At 38.5% G+C, this 25456-nt stretch overlaps 1 protein-coding gene across 11 annotated transcripts in view; it reads left to right on the top strand.

Annotated features, from left to right (window-relative positions):
- The window catches only part of DOCK10 (dedicator of cytokinesis 10), a 281316-nt gene that overhangs the window by 158970 nt on the left and 96890 nt on the right, over positions 1-25456 (top strand). For all 11 annotated transcript variants that reach the window (XM_055380571.2, XM_063695244.1, XM_055380574.2 and 8 more), the window contains exons 5-14: positions 1745-1817; positions 2089-2211; positions 2469-2603; positions 12017-12200; positions 13486-13571; positions 13888-13971; positions 14086-14241; positions 22154-22375; positions 22566-22688; positions 24498-24580. In XM_055380571.2, coding sequence (XP_055236546.1) covers positions 1745-1817; positions 2089-2211; positions 2469-2603; positions 12017-12200; positions 13486-13571; positions 13888-13971; positions 14086-14241; positions 22154-22375; positions 22566-22688; positions 24498-24580 — 1269 coding nt within the window. The remainder of the gene's footprint in view (positions 1-1744; positions 1818-2088; positions 2212-2468; positions 2604-12016; positions 12201-13485; positions 13572-13887; positions 13972-14085; positions 14242-22153; positions 22376-22565; positions 22689-24497; positions 24581-25456) is intronic.

The raw sequence follows: 25456 nt of genomic DNA, 5'->3' as shown, positions 1-25456 counted from the left end.
TGACAGAGGAATAGATAAGAGAATGCTAGACACACACACACACACACACACACACACAGGCCTATATTAATATATTAAACATTCTCTTTATCCATTCCTCTTTCAACGGACACTTAGAATGTTTCCATATATTGGCTAGTATGAATAATGCCACAATGATGATGGGAGTGCAGATATCTTTATAAGCTGGCGACTTTATCTCCTTCAAATATATACCCAGAGGAGGAATTGCTGGGTCATATGCTAGTTATATTTTTAATTTACTTAGAAACCTCCATACTGTTTCCCATAATGCTTGTAGCAATCTACATTCTTACCAACAGTTACCAGGGGTGAGAGGAAACAGGGAGAAGTCAATGAACTGATGCGAAGTAGCACATGTGCAGGATGAATTCTAGAGAGCTAATGTACAACAAGAGGACTAAAGTTAGTGAAATCACATTGCATTAGTGATTTTGGTTAAATCAGTAGATTTTACTGCTCTTGTTACAAAAAAGTAACTATTGAGATGATAGTTATGTTAATTTGCTTCACTATAATACCATTTTACTATCTACATGTATCCCTCCCATACCACCATGTTGTAAACCTCAAGCATATCCAATAAAACTTACTTTAAAAAAGAAAAACATCCCATGAAATTTTTATACATGGGATTTTATATAGTAAAGGGTGCCAAACAGCTAGACATCAAGAAATGCCCGTACTTTGGATGGTATTGTCTGGTTTCCATTCAACCATTAGTTATGAGATAGAATCAAGCCAAAGAAAACTTATTTGTGGTTTATTTTACCATTTATAAAACCAGATGCACACTCTTGCTTCTCTGAGCTGGTCGGAGATGTTGCAACTTAAATAGGCATTTCTAGGATACCATGGAAATGCACAAAGTAAGTGTAATTGCTACCAGTCCCTTTGGTGCACATTTTTGAGGAGGCCATGGTTAGGGAGCAACACAGCCTAGTGGCCACAGTACAGACTGGTTCTCAGGATCATGGTTCTTCAGGGCTGGGGCTCTTCCAATGACTACTGTGTACCCTTGAGTATGTCACATACAGATGACACAGAAATGACAATGAAAATATCACTACTTATTAAGTAGTGATTCCACCTACAAATGTGGGGGAAGGAAAATAGAAACTCCCCAACCTTTCAAATTGTCCTGCTTGCCTACATCTAACTCAAAAAGATATGTGTACGTTTATGTAATTAGAAGGCCAAATGCCAGTGGCTCATGCCTATAATCCCAGCACTTTGGGAGGCTGAGGTGGGAGGATAGTTTGAGGCCAGGAGTTCAAGACCAGCCTGACCAACATCACAAAACCCCATCCCCACAAAAAAATACAAAAATGGTGGTACATGCCTGTAATCCCAGGTACTACTTGGGGGGGGAGGGGTGCTGCATGCGGCATGAGAATCGCTTCAACCCGGGAGGTGGAGGTTGCAGTGAGCCGAGATCATGCCACTGCACTTTAGCCTGAGCGACAGAGTGACACTGTCTCAAATATATGTATATAATTAGTAACTCCATGTTTAAAATAGAGATTTATATACTGGAGATAAGATATCATGGCAGAGGAAAGTTAATACTTTGAAAGGAAATGAGACACTCAAAAGATTACATTATTTTACAGAAATTTGTAAGAACACCAGCACCATAGTTGTTATTGTTACCTGGGGAGCAACTTAAAATGAAAGCCATCTCCAATGACAAATCAGAATCTTTTTTTTTTTTTAATATCAGAGCAGAATACAAACCAGAGAAGCTTCCTTCACATTCCTTTGAGATTGACCATGAAGATGCTGATAAGGATGAAGTAAGTAAATAGTTGAAAGTGAGATGTGTAAAACATGAGGATAATTAGTTTCTGTCTTGCACTGAAAGTTTCGAGTTCTGACCAGTTTCTTGTAAGCTGTAGTAGCTGTTGGTGGTAGGGCTTTTAGTCAAAATGAATCACGTTTGTTTTGAAATTGAACATGCTTTTAAGATGAGTCAAAGAGAGGAAAAGGAGTCTCTTTTTTAAATGCAGTGTCTAGGATCTAGGATCCACAAAAGATGGCTGTCATGCTACTATGCCTTTCCTACAGGATACCACTTCCCACTCGTCTTCCAAGGGGGGTGGAGGAGCGGGAGGAACTGGTGTTTTCAAGTCCGGCTGGCTCTACAAGGGGAATTTTAACAGCACCGTGAACAACACCGTTACTGTTCGGGTAAGGAGATATCAAGACTCATCTTTGTCTCTGTCACCCTTCTTAACACTCCCTCCTCTGGTCACAGCACAGAAGAGAGCCATTTGCATTGAGTTTATGTTTCATATAATATTTTATTTATGAGGAAGTAGGATGCTCTTCTCTAGAAAAATGTCCTAGAAATATAGCACTCCTGAAGGAATTAGAATAATTCTAATTTCTATGAGTAATAGCACATTACAATTTGAATATCTCCTTATATCTTTTCCTTTATTTAGTCATTCAAAAAGCGCTACTTCCAGCTGACTCAGTTACCAGATAACTCCTACATTATGAACTTTTACAAAGATGAGAAAATATCCAAAGAACCCAAAGGATGCATCTTTTTGGATTCCTGTACAGGAGTGGTGCAGGTGAGTAGACATCCCTTTTCCTCCTTGGGATTTTTTTTTATTTGAAAAGTATATTTAACAAATATTCATGGAGTATCTGATATGACCCAAGAGCTGCTCTAGATTCTAAGAATTCTGTGAAAAACAAGGCAGCCTGGATCTCTACTTTCACAAATCTTACTTTCCAGAGAGAAAGAAAAACAGGAATTAAGCAAAGACATGAATAAGCAGAATGGAATCAGCTGGTAAATTTTTCAATAAAGAAAATAAACAGAGAAACAAAAGGGAGACAGAAGAGTGGTGAGGTTGAAAAGGAATATTAATACTCAATAAGGGAGAAGAGCATTTTTGAAGAGAGATCATTTGGTCTACAGACTAAAGAATGAGCAGAGGGCCAGGCGCAGGGGCTCACACCTGTAATCCCAACACTTTGGGAGGCCAAGGCGGGTGGATCACTTGAGGTCAGGAGTTGGAGACTAGCTGGGCCAACATGGTGAAACCCCATCTCTACTAAAAATACAAAAATTAGCCAGATGCAGTGGCACAGGCCTGTAATCCCAGCTACTGGGGAGGCTAAGGCAGGAGAATCACTTGAACCCAGGAGGCGGAGGTTGCAGTGAGCCGAGATCATGCCACTGCACTCCAGACTGGGTGACAGAGAGAGACTCTGTCTCAAAAAACAAACAAACAACAAAAAAAGAATGAGCAGAGGCAGCAAGTTCAAAGGCCCTGCAGCAGGGGCAAGACTCAGATATTCAAAGACAAGCAGATAATTAGCACCCATGTTTGCTGCCATGTAGAGAACCCCTGAGATAATGAAATTCAGTAAAATAATATGCAAATGACATGGTATTAACATATGCACTTCAAATATGTTATTTTATAATTAGGTAATAATGATAGAGTAAGTTGACAGTGTACATATGCAGCATCTTTCTTCTAAGAGGTGGCTGTCTTCAAAGACAAGGATTCCACTAATTCCAAAGAGTCTAATTTCAGAAACAGACATAGTGCTTTTAACAAATAATGTTCTCTATAAGCTCTTGGTCTTCAAATTATTGTCCTTAGTATGAAATTCAGCATGGGCCACTGTGGCAAAGGGAAGCAGAATAATTCCATAGACCCCATTTGGACATTTGACTTTCAAAACGCTGCTTCCTACTCTGATGAAATAACTGACCTTATTCCCTCTTATGTAATCATGGGAGCAATCAAAGTGTTTTAGCAACCTTCCCTCAAATTTCACAATGACACTGGCTCACTGAGGTCCAGGACTCTATTTCTGGTCACAGGCCAGTAGAGAAGTACTTTCTGTTACCCTCAAACCTCAGCATTCACCTAGCTTGTTACGAGCTGAAATTACATCACAGACCACTCCTGGAGGCCCTTGGATATGTGGATGCAAGTAGAGTTCTCTCCAGTCATTTAGTCCTGGCCTATTTCTGGATGGTTTATCTGTTAAAATCTGGAATTCTTCCAGGAAGTAATAAAGCTGAACTTTAAAAGGAAAAATTTAACTGTTTCTGAGCACTCTGCTACAAGTGAAAGATAATTGCATTTTAACACAGATGCCAGCTTTCCATATGGAAAGGGCAATAATGACCTTAATGGAGGGTGGAGGCTATTTTTCCACTGTTGGTCACAAAGGACACTTTTTGGCCTTAGAAACATGAAGTAAAACGTTAGCAGTAAAGATCAATAACTGCATTTTATAGACATTGAGCAGAAAATGTTAAATATTATCCTTTCCATTTGTACTTGAAAGCTTTCTCTAGCAAATGAGTCATCATTTTTTAAGAAGTCCCATTGTAGTCTTTTGTTATATATTAAGTTGGCAGAAACACAGGTTAATATGCAGTATTTTTCTTCTTCAAAGAATCATAGAACTTACTGCTCTAATCTGACCTTCCTATGGAGGAACTGCTTCTCCATCATCTCTTACTTAGATTGTGTTTCAGTCTCTGCTTAAACATTGTCATGGAAAAAAAGGAGTATTGAAGGGAAAACACAAGCTTGGGATTCACGCAAGTCCACATTCAAATCCTAGTTTTACCATTTACTACCCAAAGACTTTGAGTAAGTTACTTGACCAATTTGATCTCAGGTTCCTCATCTGTAAAACTAGAACAATGTGCTAATATGTGAAAAGAACTGGGAGATAGTGTATTTAGCCTTTCTCCCCTAATTCTTCCATTAATTTCAAAGGTCACAACCTAGGATATAGACATTCCATTATGGGAAAGTCTTCCTAGAAAACCTTGATTTATGTTCCGGATATTTTTTCCTAAGTGTGTTAATTTATCTATGTCTTTATTTATTCATTAACCTACTAATTCATTCAACAAACCCACTTAGTCCCTATGACATGCTAGAAACTACACCCAGGTGTGGGGAAGTCAATTCTTTATTGAAGTCAGAATCAGAGAGGGGCATCGCTACTTGCTCACTATCACACGATATCTCGAGAGCGATGATGGAGGTATGAATGGCAGAGACCATGGAATGCTCTGGGAACATGAAACAATGATGAACTCTTTCAGCTCAGGCTGTAAGTCTGTACAGAAAAAGCTGGGCCTGTCTATAATATTCCCCAAGGTAGATTTGGCATATGTATATTTTACAGAGTTCACCTCTATCCCTGCATTTATAGTCCTCTTCATCAAGAAGCTTTATCCAGTATTCTCTACATCCTTTGTAGAGGCAGGAACCAGTTTCTTGGGATCACTCTGGGGAGACAAAACCTGGGTCACTTGTCACTTTGTGTGTGGGTCCCAGTTCTTACATATTTGCTTATAGTTCTTCCAGATGTGTAAGTTTTTACATCTGGAGAGAATTTGAGTGAAATAGTGCCAGTTTAACCATAGTTCTAGTAAGCTCTCAGGCATGAAATGTTCCTGAAGATGAATCATGTACACACAAAAGCACAGAGCAAATGAATAACTAGGATGAATCAGACCAATTTTATGAAGAATCATTGCCAGGTTCCGTTGAATCGAACAAAAAAGAGGAACAACGTCTCTGCCTCAGAAAGTACTACTTAGCATCCGGCATTCTTAGGGAGTTCAAGTTCATTATAATCTTTAGTGAATATGCCATTTCAGTTTGATTCATTCAGACTTAATCCATATCATCGTTTTCCTTAGAATACTTTGGAATTCTTAGACGTATATTACAAGGGTGGCTCAAGTAGAGAGAAACTCCTTCCCAGCTTTCTCAGAGACTTTAAGTAATGTTTATGACTGACAATTTCCTGAATCTTGGCCAAAAAAAACACAAAACAAAACAAAGCCTAATCATGGTTTTCTATTTTTTCATAATATCTTCAAAGAGTATTAGATATTTTTTATGGGCCTATGCTCCCAATCTGGAAGAGAACTTGGTTTTTGCTGCTTCAAGTTTTTTCTTCTGGGACTAAGGGATATTTAGGCCTGTGTTATCCTATCTTGTTCCTTCAGTTCATGTATTCATTCATTCATTCTCACATTCATTCATCTATCCATCCATTCATTCCAGGTTCTGCCACTATAGAAGAGAATGAACAGCCCAAGAATCTCATCTGTTTTAGGTCCCTATCTCAGCAATGATAATAAGCTGATGTCACTTTAGACAGGCTTACATGGGTGTGGACAGTGTGGTGGACAAGGCTCATTTCCTTGAGTCTGCCACCATGTGGATATGGGTTCCAAGAAAATGGCTTCATGTGACTAACCAAAGGCTAGAAATGCAGATACCTCCTGTAGGTCAAGCAGCCCCCTGCATGCATGAAGAGAGGCCAGGTGTGAGAAATAGATGCAGCTTGGACTATGTAGACGTGGAGAATGCCTGCCTACAGAAAGCAAGTCAAATTGGGAGCAGGGGAAAGAACATTACAAGGAAAACAAATCTAGAAGCCAAATATGACCCGTAAGCCTCACATTAGCAACTCAAGCTCTGAAAATCTCACTTCCGAGAACAATAAGAACCAAAATTATACTTGTGGTTTTCTTCATCTAATATATTATTTGACAGCACTTGATGGAACATGAACTATGATTGTTCCATTTATTAAAATAAAATTCAGAGAGGTAGAGTGTCTTTCACAGGTCACAGAGCTAATGAATTGCAAAGTTTAATTTAAGGCAGAGGAATGTCCAAAATTACAGACAGATGCCCAAAGAAATGATGTATTATCATATGTAAAGTAGGCATACCCACATACATACATTTATTCTACCTACATAAGCTATGTGGGCAGAAGAAACACTACAAAGATATGTTCATGTGGAGCTTTAAGCAGTGAATTTTAGATACGGGATTCATTTCAGCAAATACTGTATATATTGGAAAACTTGCAATGTGCAAACCATTGTGAAAAGAGCAAACTCTGAAAATAGGTGTGGCTCATGTCTTCAAAAAGCTTCCAGGATGTGGGAAGGATGCACAGAAAAAAAAAACAAAACAAATATGGTACATGCAAATAAAACAAGTAACACACCTCAAGCAATAAGTCCTGATAACATATGCAAGAATGAAATTACATTTATCACTGCATGATGCCATATCATATTACACACCTATTATATACATATATGTGTATATATATGTTACATATGTTGTCTTTCTGCTTATTTGCTTACTGACATTTCATTACACTAGAAGGTAAGTTCAATGAGGGAAAGCACTTTACCTGAATTTTTTCAGTTCTGTGTGACTGAAACATAGGAGGTACCCATTTAATTTTCATTGAATGAATGAACAAATAAACCTACAGAGAGTGGAGAGGATTTCATGGAAGGGAGCCATCGATACCAGAAACCTGGATTTGATGTTGTATGATTCCCTTAAGACTCTTCTTTTGTTCCTGCAAAATTCTATACAAGATACTAGCCACATAATAGGTATAATTAAATATTTGATTTGGGTAGCTTCCCTCTTTGACATTCAGTCCACCATTGGCTTGAGTGATTTTCTTGGAATATCTACAGTTTGGAACTTTTTCAGATGAACATTGTGGAAGCAGAACAGTTTGTCACAACTCACTAAACATATCATGACAATAAGACATATTCACAGGTTCCTACTATTTATGAAGTCATGTAGATATACTATGGTAAGGTTGACTGAACAAAGTAGTTGCACTGGCTGCAAAGGACACTGATATATGAGAGACAGAGGAAAATTTGGGGGAGCAAAAACAAGAATATGATTACTTCTTGATTACCATTTTAATGACTTAACAATCGTACTTCAAAATTATTAAAACGTCCTATTGAAATATCCCATTGATTTTCAATTTTTGCCCTTTTTGCTATTCTATATGACATTATCTTTGAGATTACAGACAGCGAGATCGAAAACCACTCAGACATCTTAATCTTTCCCAACATAAGCTTCTCTGGGCTGCAAATGGTTCTATTTCTCTTGAAATAGAAGAAGGTAATTTAGTTCTTGAGACATTTCAAACCGAATATTTATTTTAATTATAAATGTCCCTTTTTGAGAAACAAGATTGTAATACTTTGCTCAAATTTTTAAGAATATTTGTGATTATATTGTTGAAGCCGGCAATCATATTTAATTCATTTGAAGTACTTGAATGCAGTTTAGACAATCAAATCAACTCTTGTTTATATTTTGTAATGTTTCATTTCAAAATTTTGTTAGTGTTCGGCATCTTCATTCGAAAGCAGGTTGCAACTCAATCCACCTTTAATTTGGACCCAATGTAAGCATTTTAGGTTGCTTTTTATCTCCCTTTTAACATTATTTGCAGCATCAAATTCATCACGCAAATTCTTCCATGTTTGTTTTCAAGATAACACTGAGATTTGCTTGCATTTTTCTATAATCAAATACTTAAAAATGTCCTTGCAAAAGTTGTGCACCAAACTCTGGACATTTACAGTTCTTTTATGAGTGTCTATTTCTTTCTTTTTTATTTTTTTTTTTTTATTTTGAGACAGAGACTCGCTCTGTCACCCAGGCTGGGAGTGCAGTGGTGCAATTTCGGCTCACTGCAACCTCTACCTCCTGGGTTCAAGTAACTTTCCTGCCTCAGCCTCCCAAATAGCTGGGAATACAGGCATGCACCACCATGCCCAGCTAATTTTTGTATTTTTAGTAGAGACAGGGTTTCACCATGTTGTCCAGGCTGGTCTTAAACTCCTGGCCTCAAGTGATCTGCCCGCCTTGGCCTCCCAAAGCGCTGGGATTACAGGAGTGAGCCACTACGCCCAGCCCTGAGTGTCTATTTCTATTCCTGTTGTTTTTTTGAAGGAAATTGTGCTGTGATAGAACACCTGTCTTTCCTTTTATACCTGCTCTGCAGCCATCTTGTCTTTGCCCTTAGACTGTCCATCAGTGAAGGTCACAGGTGGTTTTGTAGCCCTTCTTCGTCAGAACATCCCAGAGCTGTGTGTGAGGACACGTGGAGGACATCTACCCCAGTCCTCCTGGGGAGAGTGGAGCGTCTAGGAATTTGCCTTCGGAAGGAAGCTGCCTAGATGTTTGCTTTGCACACTGAAGTTTGAGGCCATGGGCTTTCTGAGTACCCTCCACTTAGTTTACACTGCAGTCAAAATGACTTTTTCAAAATGCAACTCTGACCTTTTACTTGTCGAAATACTTCTATTCTATGTTCTCATAGAACCCAGTACCTCTTTTTCAAAACATTTATACAAAATTTAAATATATTTGTTTTCTGATTTCACATTTGTCTGATTAATTGCTTCATGCCTGTCATTCCTATTCTGCGAGAGCAGGGACTGGCTATGTTTTTGCCCAACACAAAGTATGAACACAACAGATATCTCTTTGATAGTCAATTATATCGCTGCACTTAGCACTGAGGATACAAATTTAGGTTCTGCCCTTCTAAGACTTGTGGACTATAAAGAGCCAGGCCTGGGACTGTCATTATAAGGCAAAGAAATAAATAATACTTGATGGTAATACAAAAGTATGGACAGGAGCAAAGGGCTCATCCTTGGAAGTCTAGAAAGTGATGTTTGAGCTGTGAATTTCCACATGAGAACCATAGTTAGCATTTTAGCCAATTCTTTCTCCTTTGATTCCTGAACTTTACTTTTTCTCAAGGCTATGTGTTGCCCCACTATGTGTTCTTGAGCACTGAGAGAAAACACAACTCCCAGGCCACAGATGCCCTTTTGTTGTGCCGGGGCAATGTCAAGAAAGGAGACCAGCATCAGCTGAGCATCTTCTGTGTCCCTGGCTCTGTGCAATGCATGAGGCAGCTCAGTGGGTGGGATTAGGAGCACAGTTGTTAGAGTATATAGGGCTTATTTTCCCTTCTCTACCATTTGCTATCAATATAATCCCAAACACATTTTAATTAATCTCCCCAAAACTCAGTTTCACTACATGTGAAATGGAATAATGTGATTGGTCCCACAGGGTTGTTATGACATTTAAATTAAATAATGACCATAAAGTACAGAGCCAGTGTTTAGTAATTGTTGTGTTTGCACTAGTAATCTTGTTGTTGTGATTGTTGAAAGAAACAGCTATCTGGGGACAGTCTGTGAGAGTATCCCAAAGAAAGAGAACATTGCCAGAGGGGTATTAGAAATTTTTGCTTGTCACCAAGAAATAGCAATCCTGTTCCCCAAAAGAATTTTATACCTTGTTATTTAGCCACAATCCCACACTATTGTCTCATTTTATGGCTCTTCTCTTATTTGTATTCTACTTAATAGAGTTGTCCTAAGTGTTAGGGTTTGCTCTATTACAATTATGAGTGAGCTACAGGCTTTAGAACATATTGATAAAAGCTGGACACTGATATAGGAATTGCCTGGAGTAAATCAAAGATGAAGTATCTTCAGTAATCTTTCCAACAACCACCCCCTTAAATAACACTAGTTTGTGTCACTAGGGGAAAGTTTCCACTTTGAATGTATGTTCCAATCTCATACCAGGAATATATAAAATTGTAACAATTTGTTCTTGGGTTCCCCCACTTTAAATGTCCTTCCCTGAACTTTCAATAGCCCATTTCTCCTTTCTACAGATTTCAAATCAGAGATCTCCTTTGGGGAAAGGCCTGCTTCTGACCACCCAATCTGAAGTACCTACTCATCACACTGGCTTATTTTAGTTCTCTGCACAATGGAGAACCTTTGTTTTTCAATTGTTTGTTCATTCCTTCAATCATTCATCCATTCACCTCTTCTCTACTAGAATGTCAACTTGGAATAGGAACCTATTCCAATAGAATAGGAACCTATTCTGTTCCATTCATAAAATATGACTGGTTTTGAACCCACCATTATTGAATCCTTCAAGTGTCCGCACTATTACATAATATGGTGGTTAGGAAAACTGACCCAGTCCTCATGGAGGTAGCCTTAAGGGAGACATGTATTTGTCAAAACAAACAAAGAAAAATGGATAAGCAGATAATTTCAAATCATGGTAAGTGCTCTGGAGGACAAGACCTTTGTCCCTTTGTCCTAGACTAGAAAATTGAGGAAAGTTTCAATTGAGATCTGAAGAGTGGTTACAAATCATATAAGTACATGGGGGCACACACCATGCTCACTTTGCTTTTGAGAGCATGTGTGGTGGAGGGGGCCAGCCTGTCTCAGGCCTTCCTTGTGGCAGCAATAAGAACATGACAGGAACACATTCGGGAACTAGAACAAGGCTTTGTGGGTCGGTCACAAAATGCAAAGTAGAGATGTCAAGCTAGAGAAGAATCTGGAGGTTGGTGAAGCCAGAGCCAGGAAAGGAATTGGGATGTCACTGCACATGGATGTCGTTTGAAGCCATTGGAATAGATGAGAAATAAAGGAGAGAAAGGAGTCTGAGGCATAGCCAGGATTCTCACTAGAGGTCATGAGAAGAAGGAACAGCTGGCAGAGGAGATGGAAAAAAGGCAGCCACACTCAGAATAGAGTGTGCTCGTGGCAACTGAAGGAAGGTGAGTTTCAGAAAGGAGGAAGTGGCCATTGTGTTAATTCTGCTGCAAGGACAAGGAAGATACGAAGAAATAAATAGTCCTTAAGATAGTATGGCAACATAGGGCCTGTTAGTGACCTTGGTAAGAGGTGCCTCTGGGATGCGATAGGGTCAGATGCCCACCTGGAATGAATCACAGAACATAAGGTGAGAAAGTCAAGGCAGAAACTCAAAGAAACTCTTACAAGGAGTTAAGAATATACTCAAGCACATGCCCGCAATGAAATGTTCAAGCTAACGTGTCCATCCAATCAACAAAACCCTAAATAAGATATTTCTTAGTACAAAAAGCTTTGAAAGAAATCAAACAAAATGATCAGACCCATCTAAAATTTTGTCTTGTTCTGGAAAATTTTCTTTATGTTATCTATCTGTATGGAAAGACTTTTGGAACCTCAAGCCCACATAAATGATCTCTCTCTCGAAGGCTTATTTTTTTGGTATTCTCTTTTTCTTTCTTTCTTTTTATACCACAGAATAACAGACTAAGAAAATATGCCTTTGAATTGAAAATGAATGACCTGACCTATTTTGTGCTGGCAGCTGAAACAGAGTCAGATATGGATGAATGGATCCACACCCTCAACCGCATTCTGCAAATCAGTCCTGAGGGGCCCCTCCAAGGGAGGAGGAGCACAGAGCTCACTGATCTGGGTCTGGGTGAGAGCATATGAAGCCGTCTTCCTTCCTTTGTCCAGTGTGACCTGTGTTTTTGGTTCACTAAAGCTGCTAGGCATTGTAGTTGCTGTCTGGTCTAGCTCATCCATCCTGGGGCTGTTTGTTCCAAGAATCACTAAATCACTCCTAAATCTTTACTGCACAGTAATGGCCACCACACATAAGTACAATTCAGAGTCAACTGGCAACGATCTGAGGCTTTCCCCCAGCAAATGATGTTGGGAATCATTTGTCACAGCATCCAAAATGTGCTCATGTCCAATGGGACATTACCTTATAGGGGGCATTTTGTGGTTTTTAGCCTTTCATTAAATTTAATTAATGAATCTTATGCTCTGTAAAGGCAAACATGAATTCCTTCCTTTTAGTGAAAAAGCATCTTTCATTTCCGCTTTTTGATCATACTGTGATCATCTTATATGTGAAAGTTTCAAAAATTATACATGGTGATAGAATTTTTATAAGATTAAATTTTTTTTCTCCCCATCCTAATTCCTTCATAAACGTCTACTTCATTTTATGCAAAGAGAAGGGAACAAGAGAGAGGAAAGAAAAGGTGAAAAGGTTAGAAAAGCAAGTCTGTAGCTACATAGAAGGCAAGTTCAACACCAGCAAAGTCAGTCACTCCTCCCAAAACAAAACTATTTTCAGACATTTTGCATAGCACATGGTACATTAGAAACCAAAGCATCTTTAAGTTCCTCTAGTCTAAGTCTCAGGCTCTAGAGTGAAAGAGCCATGGAGTAATGTGGAAAAAAACTATTGCTGATTTTGTTGATTTTAACACAACTACTGTATGCCATAGTAGGTGTTTTACACTTACGATTTCCTTAATAATAACAACGATAGTATTAATGTTTACAGTGTCTTACAGAGTTTAAGTAGCTGAAGCAAGAAGGTGGATTCTAAATTGATAGCCTGAGAGCCAGAATTACCAAAAATACATACATATTTAAGAAAACTTTAGTATGCATTAATGAAGTAAGTCAAGACAACCCCAAGTATAAATGTAGTGTAAAAATCCAAAGTTCTTGTGGACACAAGATGGTATCATAGCAAGAATCCCAAAATGATCATCAGAGGGTCTGATTTCCAGGCCCAGATCACTCAACAATGTGGAGTTCAGGAGTCAGAACACAATGAAAGCTTAGGCTCACCAACGTCCCTCTTAGCTCTTAAGCCTAACTTAGTTTTGCATGTCACAGGCTAGAAGAATGTGTGACTCGTGAGTAATATTTAATAACCTGACTTGATATATCTTTTTAAGATTCGCTGGATAATTCTGTAACTTGTGAATGCACGCCAGAGGAAACAGATTCTTCAGAGAACAACCTACACGCAGACTTTGCAAAGGTAATAAAGTTGGCATTGTACTTGCAAAACCAATTTGAATTATTTGTTAGTTATTGCTTTCATGGAAAAGACGTAAATGCTTTCTTTTAAGATTTAGACTAAGAAGCTAATTCGGAACTTCCCGTTAACCTATGTGTTTTCATTAACATACACATAGGGCTCAAAAAGGAAAGATACTTTTACAAGATTTGCCAAGTGTTAATGGGTAATACTAAAATGGTGATAATACTAAGGGGCTGCTTCTTGGCCATGTGGATGTGTCAGGGGCTGTATCTGGATATTTAGATACCAAGAACTAACACAGTTTTCTCTGTAGTACCTCACAGAAACAGAAGATACTGTAAAAACAACTCGAAACATGGAGAGGCTAAATCTGTTCTCTCTAGATCCAGACATAGATGTAAGTCAAAATTTTTTCTAAGCAGATATGAACTTGATCCATACAGTTGGGGATTATAATTTAGAATTTCTTTTTTATGTTGGATGTTTGGTGACTCATTCAAAACTTTTTTAGACCTTGAAACTGCAAAAAAAAGATCTCTTGGAACCTGAGTCTGTGATCAAACCATTTGAAGAAAAAGCTGCCAAGAGAATCATGATCATCTGTAAAGCCCTCAACTCAAATCTTCAGGGATGTGTTACGGAGAATGAAAATGATCCGATAACGAATGTAAGTTTCTCCTCGGTTACATCCTATACCATTAAGCCAACATTATACCACCCTAGTCAAAAATCTTTTCTATTCCTGCTAATTCCAGGCACTGATTTCTCACTCTCTAGTGTACCAGGGAATATTATTAACAGCCTTTTCCCACATTACACAAGTGTGCAAGTTCTAAAGTGGAACTCTTTATAATATACTGTATGAATAAGGCCTAATAAAATATTAATATACTCTACTTTATCAATATACTGCCATAAAATTTTCCTTTTAACTTAAAGAAAAAGCATTAAAGGACTGTGTTTGGGGAGTCTATGAAATCAGCACAGTGGTTTAGAGTTTCCTATGGCATTGTGTGTATCCTCTTAGTAGTACTCAAGATGGCTTTTTTTTTTTTTTTTTTTTGAGATGGTCTTGCTCTGTTGCCCAGGCTGGAGTGCAGTTGCGCAGTCTTGGCTCACTGCAGCCTCAGCTCAGTGCAGCCTCAGCTTCCAGGGCTCAAGCGATCCTCCCACCTAAGCCTTCCAAGTAATGGACTACAGGCACGCACCACCATGGCCGCCTAGCTAATTTTTTTGTATTTCTTATACAGATGAGGTTTTGCCATGATGGCCAGACTGGTTTAGAACTCCTCGGCTCAAGCTACCTGCCTGCCTCAACCTCTCAAAGTGCTGGGATTACAGGCATGAGCTACCACACCTGGCCAGAGATGGCTTTTACAGGGACATTTTTATTTTACTATTTCTATGTTTATTTTCGTGTGTATTAGAGAAAAATCAAAGCTAACAAACCCTGTGACTTCCCAGCCATTATTGCTGAGGACAAGACTAAACAGTGTATCAAGTAAAATAATATTAGATGGATGTTAAATAAATACTAGTAGGATGGGACATGTAAATATCAGAAATGACAAAGGAGCTTCACTGATATTTGTGTGAGTTCTCTTGAAAACTTTGTCTTAGTACTTTAGTGGGCAGTCCCACTAGATTGTTAATGTATGTGTGGGAAGGGAACTTTTTATGAGCATAAACGTTATTAAATGTTGAATTATTTTTTAAAATCACTCATAATTCTATATCAATCTTGATTATATTAATATCCTAATCAATATAAGGCACAGTTAATATTTTGGCATATTTTCTTTCATTCTTTTTTAATGCATTCTGTTCAAATTTCTAATCCATCATCCCTCAATTGTCATCTTTCACCTCAAAGAGGAAAACTGATTTCCAGATCCTTGATAGGAGTCACATTGGCTTTCGAAGGCAGAAACCCCATTAAGTTTTCACTGTAAACTAGTTCCACACAGTCTCATGCCTTCATCCATTTATGATCCAGTGAAACTAGCCTTGCTAGTTGTGACAGTGAGTGGATGGCAGAAAGAATTAACCCTTTCGGAAGACTTTACTTGATACCTGCTGACCTGTGTCTTTAGCACCTCAGTGATTTGCTTTGAGCCTCCTACCCCAGGTGTAGAGTAGGATAAGGTCCATGCTGTGGACCTCTGATTTAATGAGGAGACTCAAATGAGATGTGCCATTCTGGGATCAGATTGCCTGGCTCTCCAACTCACAAGTTGTGCCACTCTGGGCAACTGGCCTACTGTCAATCTTCACTCCTTTAAGTGGAGATAATAACAATGCCTATTTCAAGTGATTGTTGTGGTTACACATGGTACCATATCGAAGGTACTCAGACATTGATTGATACGAAGATACTTAACTGTCATCTAAATATGTGAGAAATTGCATTGAAACATGTTTCACTTGTTGGTACTATTAGATATCCAAAGAGAGATGTCTTAGGGACAGATTCAAATGCAAGTTTGGCGGCCAGGCACGGTGGCTCACACCTGTAATCCCAGCACTTTGGGAGGCCAAGGCAGGCAGATCACCTGAGGTCAGGAGTTCGAGACCAGCCTGTCCAACATGGCAAAACCTTGTCTCTACAAAAAATACAAAAATTAGCTGGACATAGTGGCACACGCCTGTAGTCCCAGCTACTTAGGAGGCTGAGGCAGGAGAATCGCCTGAACCCAGGAGGTGGAGGTTGCAGTAAGCCGAGATCATGCCACTGCACTCCAGCCTGGGTGACACAGTGAGACTCCGTCTCAAAAAAAAAAAAAAAAAAAAAAAAATGGAGTGGCCATGAATGGAAATACAAATTTGGAAGTCTAGTTCAGACAATGATATTGGTTGGGGGGAGAGGGGTGGGATCTAAAAATATCTATGACCATAGAGAAGGGGCCAGGAACCAAATAAAATATCTGAAGAATGAATAGAGAAGTGACCAAAGAAGACTAAACAGGGATGGCTGTTGGGATAAAGATAAACCAAGGAATACTGTATCATGAAACCAAGAGCAAATGGGTAGCTGTGGGATTGGTGCCAAGAAGCTGAGGAACATGAAGTGAAAGAGGAGTCCATCTGGTAGACATGGCAAAGTGGAGGATGTTGATGACTATGGCAAGAGCAGCTCCCATGGAATGCAAAGTGTTAGGAGTAATCTGATCAGGCTTTCAGGCAGGATTTTAAAATAAAAGCAAAACAAAAATCTAGAAACTTAGTCCTTGAAACCATTTGGAAATACCTGTATTAGTCTGTTCTCATGCTGCTAATAAAGACATACCCAAGACTGTAATTTATAAAGGAAGGAGGTTTAATTGACTCACAGTTCAGCATGACTGCTGAGGCCTCAAGAAACTTACAATCATCATGGAAGGGGAATCAAACATGTCCTTCTTCACATGGCGGCAGCAAAGGGAAATGCCAAGCAAAAGGGGGAAAAGCCCCTTATAAAACCATCAGATCTTGTGAGAACTCACTCACTATCATGAGAACAGCATGAGGGTAACTGCCCCCATAATTCAATTACTTCCCACTGGGTCCCTCCTACGACATGTGAGGATTATGAGAACTACAATTTAAGATGAGATTTGGGTGGGGACACAGCCAAATCATATCATTACCTCAAATGGTAATGTCACTTAGTCACCTTGTTAAATAAAAATAGATGCTTTTTTTGACCCAGAACATATTTAAATGTAATTTAAAATGCAATTTAGAAACTGAAAATCAAAGATAGTGGGCTTTTCTTTCTACTGCCAGGGGCATATGACTCCTTCCACGTGAATTCCTTTCTTTGTAGTAAGACCCATATTCAGAAGCCAAATGTTTGTATTTGGGCCAATCTCCCCAGGCAAGAGAACAGAGCCAAGTACAGAGAACCAAGTTAGTGTGTCCTTTGGTATCTGTCAGGCCAAAGGGTTAAGTTGATTTGGAGTGTTTTGTACGTCAGTGTTGTTTTTCATTTTACAGTTGATACATATGTTGAAAAACTAGGAAATTACTTTAGAAAAATAATTTCATTGTGCCTATAAGCAATAATACAAAAAATAATGTCAGCCTCACCTTCACAGCAGTTTGTTATTTAATACCATTGTTTTTTAAAAATCATTGTTTATTTATTCAGTGACACTCTTTCATTAATGAAACTATTTTTAAACTCATTGTTCTTAATTCAATGAGCATGTTTTAAATTAATTGAAATATTTCTCCAAGTTGCTTAGGAGCCAACTACTGCATTTAATGAATGAGATTCTGAAGACTCCCTGAAATAACATCCTCATGATGAGAAAACAATGTTTGACAGCATGTAATTTTTTAGTCAGTAAATTGAAAACCAAATTCAAGTTGATGGTTTTGTAGTATAAAATATTTCTTTGAAAATAGAAATTGACTCCAAAAATCTGAACTAATAAAGCTACATCACAGTAGAACTACATTTAAAATTTTATCTTCGCGAGTTTTTTTCAGAAGAGTACAGAATTCTAAACACAAGAAACCTATGAATTAATTTGTTAGGCTTTGCAGATGCTTTGTTAAATCCTCACTGGAAAGCCAGTGATTTGACATTTATTTTGAAAAGGTGGATTGGAAGAAAGAAATGGATCACCACATGAGCTTTAATTTTTGATGGGTTATCAAAGTAGGTATTTATTTCCATCCACAAAGTAGAAATGAAAATCAAAATGCAACAATTCAGGAAAAAATATGGGTTTTGCTTTGACCTTCAATGTGTTTTGAGTTCCCACTTTAGTTGTTTTTCTGTAATTTTTGCATTTTTCAACTCTTGGCAGACTACTACTACCACAAAACAAGAGTTTTTCTATATTAATTTAAATTGGTATACTATAAACTTTTACTTTGTGATTGCTTTCTATTTTAAAAAATAATTTATTGAATTTATCTTATATGCAAAAACTTTTTTCTAACAGTAAGGGAGCTGGCAAGTATTGCTGATATTAAGAAATTGAACTTGTCCCCCCAGTATAAACTAGTCACATTACTACATTTCAAAAGATAGGAGATACTGTTAAGCATTTAACAAAACCCACAGTGTGAGTGAGTCTGTGTAGTAATAAACTGGATCACAATAGGGTGTTTCACTATAATCTGTTTGTCCATAGAATACTGGTAGAGATTGGCATCAACTCAAACTTAAGTAGCATTTTAAAACAGTAAAAATGCTAGTTTTTATAGGCGTATTCCAACTTTAATCACATAAATGTGTAACTACATATATGTGCATGTATGCAATATATGTATATATGTACATATATGCAATATATGTATATATGTGCATGTATGCAATATATGTATATATGTACATATACGCAATATATATATGTACATATATGTATGTAATTACATATGCATATATTAATTTGGTCTTTGTCTCTGTTGTATGTGACATTTTTCTAGTTGACCATTCTTCTTGAATCTTTCTTTGCTTCTGTGATACTCTGGCAACATTTAAAATTTTTTCGTTTGTTTTGTAAAATTTTTCCCTATTTCCCAATCCATTTTATAAGTTGTTTTCCCTACTCCCATCTCCATCCTTTGCATGTTGATACTTTCCAGAATCCTGTTATGATTTTCTTCTATTTCATGGATTCAACAGGACCCCACACACAAAAAAAACCTCTCAGGCCCAGCTCTTCAGCCCAGTTTCCTTGACTTGGCTCAAAACACACATCCAACTGCCACTGGGATGTCCCGCAGATGACTTTCTATATCCCATTTAGAATTCATCTTTGTATCTTTATCCCCTATATCAGCCAATGGTATGACCATCCACTTCATTTCCTTTATCCTCAAACCTGGGAATTTTCTGTATTCATGCCCCTGTGAAACATTTTCTCCAATCAACCAAGACAAACACATGCAAAGAATATCCAAGCTCTTTGGTCATACTTCCTTAATGTTTCTCAAATGCCTCTCCCACAAACGCTTCCTACCAATTTTTCATTTTCCTCCACTCTGATCCCACTCTAATGTTCTCTTCCTGTGCTCTTTGATGTCTTATGTCTTTGCACATGTCACACACCCTACCTAGAAATCCCTTCTAACCAACTCTTTACCTAATTCCTACTTCTTTAAAACTTGACCAAGAAATGTCCCCTTCTTCTCATCTTCCATAACTTTCCCATTTTCACATCTTCCACTTCCTAGCCTGGGGGCAAGAGGTTAAGAGGAAAGCCACATAGAGGCGTGGATTTGGGTGAGCACCCAAGAATTGATGGGGAGAGAAAGCCATGAAGAGGGACAGAAGCAGCCTGTCGTGGATGCGTTGTGATACAGGTGCAGGGCAGCCCAGAGGAGGCAACTAGAAAAGATGGCTGATATGGTTGGGAGACTGGTTACTTTGAACCAATAAGTAACTGGTTGAACAAGTAAGTAAACAGATTCATGGTAATGAGATCCCACGTTCTCACTGTTGGAGGACCTACTTACCAATATTAAAAATGGAAAGGCTAGAATGAACCCTTGAGTGTTTGTATCAGAAGCAGAGGTATAAACATGAACTAACTGGTTTTTAATAAGTATTCATACACAGATAGAGATAAATAAATTTTGTGTGTGTGTGTGTGTGTGTGTGTGTATTTCTTAGCTCTGTATGATGGGAGGGCACAGAAGCAATGATATCCCTGTGACAGTGAGCACAACAAGCACCCAGATCGTGGTTTGTAAATGTCACCCTCACTGTAAGGAACCAGGGCTCCTTGGAGAAATATCTGGAGCATGAGTAGCATAGGATAAGCCTGGAACATCCTATTTGATAAAGAAGTACTCAAAAAATGATGGAGACTTGCCAAAAAAATACCCAGAAGTTACCTTGAATGAGTGCCTCTAGCGAAATCTGGGACAATTTCAGCATCACACTAAGACTAATTATCGTAGGAGCAAAACCCATTGAGTAAAACAGTAATCCATGAGTCTATACTTGTATTAATAAATTAATTAATTAATATCAAAATAAGAGAGAAGGGAAAGCTCATCCGTATGATGGAATACTAGCTAATACATGTAGAAAGAATGATGGAACTGAAAAATCACCATTGGTCGCCATCATGGTGGTAGTTGACTGCAATGGAAGTTATCAATGGAGATGAAGACTAGGGTGGGTTGTGTTTGGTGAGTAGCAAGACCTGGGGGTAATCTCAGAACATATTTCCACAAATACAACTCAATTGCCAAAGGGAAAATGGTGACCTTTATAATGGAGAAAACCAGCAGATAAGGCTAACATCACAGTTGCTGAAGGAGTTGACACTGTGTGCTCTAGATACAATGAAGTATGAAAATCAAGCATCAGTCTGAGATTTTACTGCCATAAAAGCATGACCTGAATCCTGTCACAAGGACACATACAACAGACCCAGATTGAATTTATGTCAGAATATACGTCCTGTACTCTTTAAAAGGCCAAAAACCTGAAAGAGAGAAAAAGACTGAGGAACAGTTTTGACTGAATTAAATTGAAGGGAAATAGCAGAAAAATATAATGAGTAGTCCTAGATGGGATTCTGGACCAGAAAGAAAAACAGAGACATTATTGAGTCAACTGGCAGCATCGAAAGGGGCATGTGAGTTGCACAGTTTGGGCCAATATCACTTTCCTGACTTGGATGGCTGCACGGTGATTAGGCAGGTAAGTGTCCTCATTTCGGGGAAACACTCGCTAGAGTATTTAGGAGAGGAATAATATTGGAAACTTGCTCTCAAAGCGTTCAGACTGGTTATAATAGGTGACTGTTAGAGAGAGAGTGTGTGTGTATCTGTGTAAGAGAGAGAGTGTGTGTGTGTGTGTGTGAGAGAGAGAGAGAGAGAGAAACAGGAGGTTAACAGTTGAATCCGGGCAAGGGGGATAATTAAGGTGGTTTTATGCACCTTATACACAACCTTTCTCTCTATTCAAAATTATTTCGATATGAGAAAAAATAGTTAATATCTGTTTTGAAAATTCAACTAAGATATCAACTCGTCTTAGGAAACTTCCTGCCCTCTCTGCCAACAGACTCCCTCACAACCTGATGCTCACCTACCTACTTGCCACAGGGTTTTGTGTTTTAATATGTATCTGCGACACTAATGTATTAGGAGTGCCTTAGAACAGTGACAAACACGTAATAAATGCTCAATAACTGTTAGCTATTATTATGGTTCTATCAAGCTGTGATAAAAAAACAGAGACGTGGTTGGCCTAGTGAAGTTCAACCACAGTGCAGTCTCGAAACTTCTAGGATTTCATTACAGATTTTCAAGGGCCTTGGAGACCGAGGTGGCATGTATTTTCTAAGACTGTAAGGGAAATAACTGGAAGGATTTGTAAGGCCCAACCATGCATGTAAATGCAACATAAAGAAGAGAGTTCTCGGCAGGGAAACTAAAGAACCAATGAGATACAGTACTGGGATCTAAGGCACTTGCTGGAGGACAAGATTCCGGGTCACTGAGTCAAGGGGAGCTTGCCTGCTGCATGTATTTCATCTACTGCTTTGTTAAATGATGTACTAACGAGGCTGTCTCATGGATAATGATTTTATGTCAAAAACATCTGTTCTTTCTTTTTCATGCAGATTGAGCCTTTTTTTGTGAGTGTGGCACTTTATGACCTCAGAGACAGCAGGAAGATTTCTGCTGATTTTCATGTGGATCTAAACCATGCTGCTGTCAGACAGATGCTCTTGGGGGCTTCTGTGGCTTTGGAAAATGGCAACATCGACACCATCACTCCAAGACAATCAGAAGAACCTTACATCAAGGGACTTCCAGAGGAATGGCTAAAATTTCCAAAGCAGGTGGCACTTTGTTTACTTGTGATGAGATGGAAAATGCTTGTACCATTATTCTTACCAATAGATCATATAAGATGAGCAATTTCCTGAATAAAAATTCCCTTAAAGCTGTCCTTTTTTAAAAAAATGGAATTTTGTAAATGTCTACAATGTGGTTTCTTCCATGCTTATTAGCTGCTTTCTTTGTACACAGGCTGTATTTTCTGTAAGCAATCCACATTCTGAAATTGTTTTGGTGGCCAAAATCGAAAAAGTCTTGATGGGAAACATTGCAAGTGGTGCCGAACCTTATATTAAGAACCCAGACTCCAACAAGGTAATGTATAATCTTATAAATAACTTCATTTCCTTTTTTTTTTTTTTTAATGGAGTCTCTCCCTGTCACCCAGGCTGGAGTGCAGTGGCACAATCTCAGCTCACTGCAACCTCCGCCTCCTGGGTTCAAGTGATTCTCTTGCCTCAGCCTCCCCAGTAGCTGGGATTAGAGGTGCATGCCACCACGCCCGGCTAATTGTTTGTATTTTATAGTAGAGATGGGGTTTCACCATGTTGGCCAGGCTGGTCTCAAACTCCTGACTTCAAGTGATCGGCCTGCCTTGGACTCCCAAAGTGCTGGGATTACAGGCATGAGCCACCATGCCCAGCCAACTTCATATGCTTTTAAGACAGAAAGCCACACTTTCTTGCTGAATTATCAAATTTGTATGTCTTGAAATACTCACTTATTGGTGAAATGAATATCCACCAGAAATTTTTTTAAGCTTATCTTTTTGCTTTACTTTCTTTTGACCCAGTAATTTCTGACTTCTGAGAATCTAATGGTAGAAATAAATTCAAATGCGGATAAAGCTTTCACCCCAAGGATCAGAGTATTAATAATAATGAAACCTTAGGAATAATCTGAGTAAAAGCAAGTGAATGAGACATCAGCAATGCTGATGATGAACAAAGTGAGATAAATAATTGTAAATCAAATTATAATATCACTTAAGTGAAAAAGAGGAAAGAGAATGCTGTGCTTTGAATGGTGGAACTACAGGTAATGTGTTTCTACTTTCTTCTTTTCTATTAGATTTTCTTTAATAATCAAATATTATTGTTTAATAGAAAATGAATATTAAGGCCAGGCGCAGTGGCTCACGCCTGTAATCCCAGCACTTTGGGAGGTTGAGGCAGGCGATCACGAGGTCAAGAAATCGAGACCATCCTGGCTAACATGGTGAAACCCCGTCTCTACTAAAAATACAAAAAATTAGCCAGGCGTGGTGGCGGGCGCCTGTAGTCCCAGCTACTCGGGAGGCTGAGGCAGGAGAATGGCGTGAACCCGGGAGGCAGAGCTGGCAGTGAGCCAAGATCCTGCCACTGCACTCCAGCCTGGGCGGGTGACAGAGCGAGACTCCGTCTAAAAAAAAAAGAAAAGAAAAGAAATATTAAAAGTCTATATTTTCCATGCCAAAGAAATATACTGAGGAAATAACTTACAAGAATTGAATCTTAGCATGTATGACAATTTAGGAAGGAGTTTAACATATTTATGAGAGTCCCATAATTCAGCGTTTGGCAAACTATGGTGTACAGGCCAAATCCAGCCTGCCTTCTGTTTCGATAAATAAAGTTTTATTGAAACACAGTCACATTCATTTATGGATTGTCTATGGCCATTTCCCTGCTACAGAAACAGAGTTGAAAACTTGTGACAGAGACTATATGGCCCATGAAACCCAATGTGTTTACTATATGACTCTTTATAGAACCAGTCTCCTGCCCTCTGCCATAACAAATAAAAGGGGATATAGAGTGGACTGTAAATGTAAATGTGCTAATACTTTCCATTCAAGATTTTAAAATCTTTTAAGTCAGAAAAAGGAAAAAAGTTGATATTCCAAGACATGGATTATTTTCTACATTTGAAATTTCCAAACTAAAAAGAAAGAAAGAAAAACATTATACAATAGTTTGAACACATAGGACACCATTTGGCTCTTTATAAGGTAATAGGGGCTAGTAAGACACAGTTACGCTGAGTTTCAGTATAAAATAATATGAAAAAGTATTTAGTATTATTTTATATGTACAGTTTGTAAAGTGCTATTCTAAACAATATTTGTATTTATTTTTTCTTTAGTATGCACAAAAGATACTAAAATCCAACAGACAGTTCTGCAGCAAATTGGGAAAATACCGTATGCCTTTTGCTTGGGCAGTAAGGTATGTTGACAGTTGCAGCCAACAGACTAGAAATACATTTAATGGTGGCATTGGAAGCTTCAGTTTTGAACGTTTTTGTGTTGCCTATTATTTTTAATGTGTCTACACCTAGAAAATGCTAATATGGTCATCTTCATAAACATCTTGAGCTTCTCTGAGACATACGTTTCACAAGACAGTTTAGCAATACAGTTTATAATAGAGGGCCATGACACATGTACCATGCATGCATGACCAGATATGCTATGGGTTCTTGGTAGATATCAAATCAATGTCATAAATTGTTTATTATGTATATTTGACTTAACAAACCTTTGACATTATGTCAGTCCTGAGAGTCTGGTGTGCCTAAAATTCAGATAGATGCACTATAATTTCTTATGCAGCCGCTTGTTTTCATCTATGCGTAGAGCTCAGGTCTATATATGGACGTCCAAATGAAACCATCAAACCAATCATTTAAACTCATTTTGATTTTGATACTGTTCAGCCCAGCCAAATTTATCAGTACCAGTTGCCTCTGAAAGAAAGTCTGAGTTCTGTGGACATAGATGGACACATCATTCACTTGGATGCATGACCTCATCATGAAGAACCATAATTGCTTTTCAGAACTGTTTAATCATCAATTATTATTGTCCTCATCAATCTCTTTATATCCTTATTAGTGTAAGAATTTCTTAAGTGAGGAAGAGCCTGGCATAGACTCATAAGGCTAAAAGGTCATCAATGTGCATACTGAATGAACTAAGAAAGGTTAGAGCTACCGGCCGGGCATGGTGGCTCACGCCTGTAATCCCAGCACTTTGGGAGGCCAAGACAGGCGGATCCCGAGGTCAGGAGTTCGAGACCAGCCTGGCCAACGTGGTGAAGCTC

Source organism: Gorilla gorilla, chromosome 11 (genome assembly GCF_029281585.2).
Source record: "Gorilla gorilla gorilla isolate KB3781 chromosome 11, NHGRI_mGorGor1-v2.1_pri, whole genome shotgun sequence".
Lineage (NCBI taxonomy): Eukaryota > Metazoa > Chordata > Mammalia > Primates > Hominidae > Gorilla > Gorilla gorilla.
The sequence above is the reverse complement of the archived record's forward strand: the minus strand, read 5'-3'. Positions and strand labels throughout refer to the sequence as shown.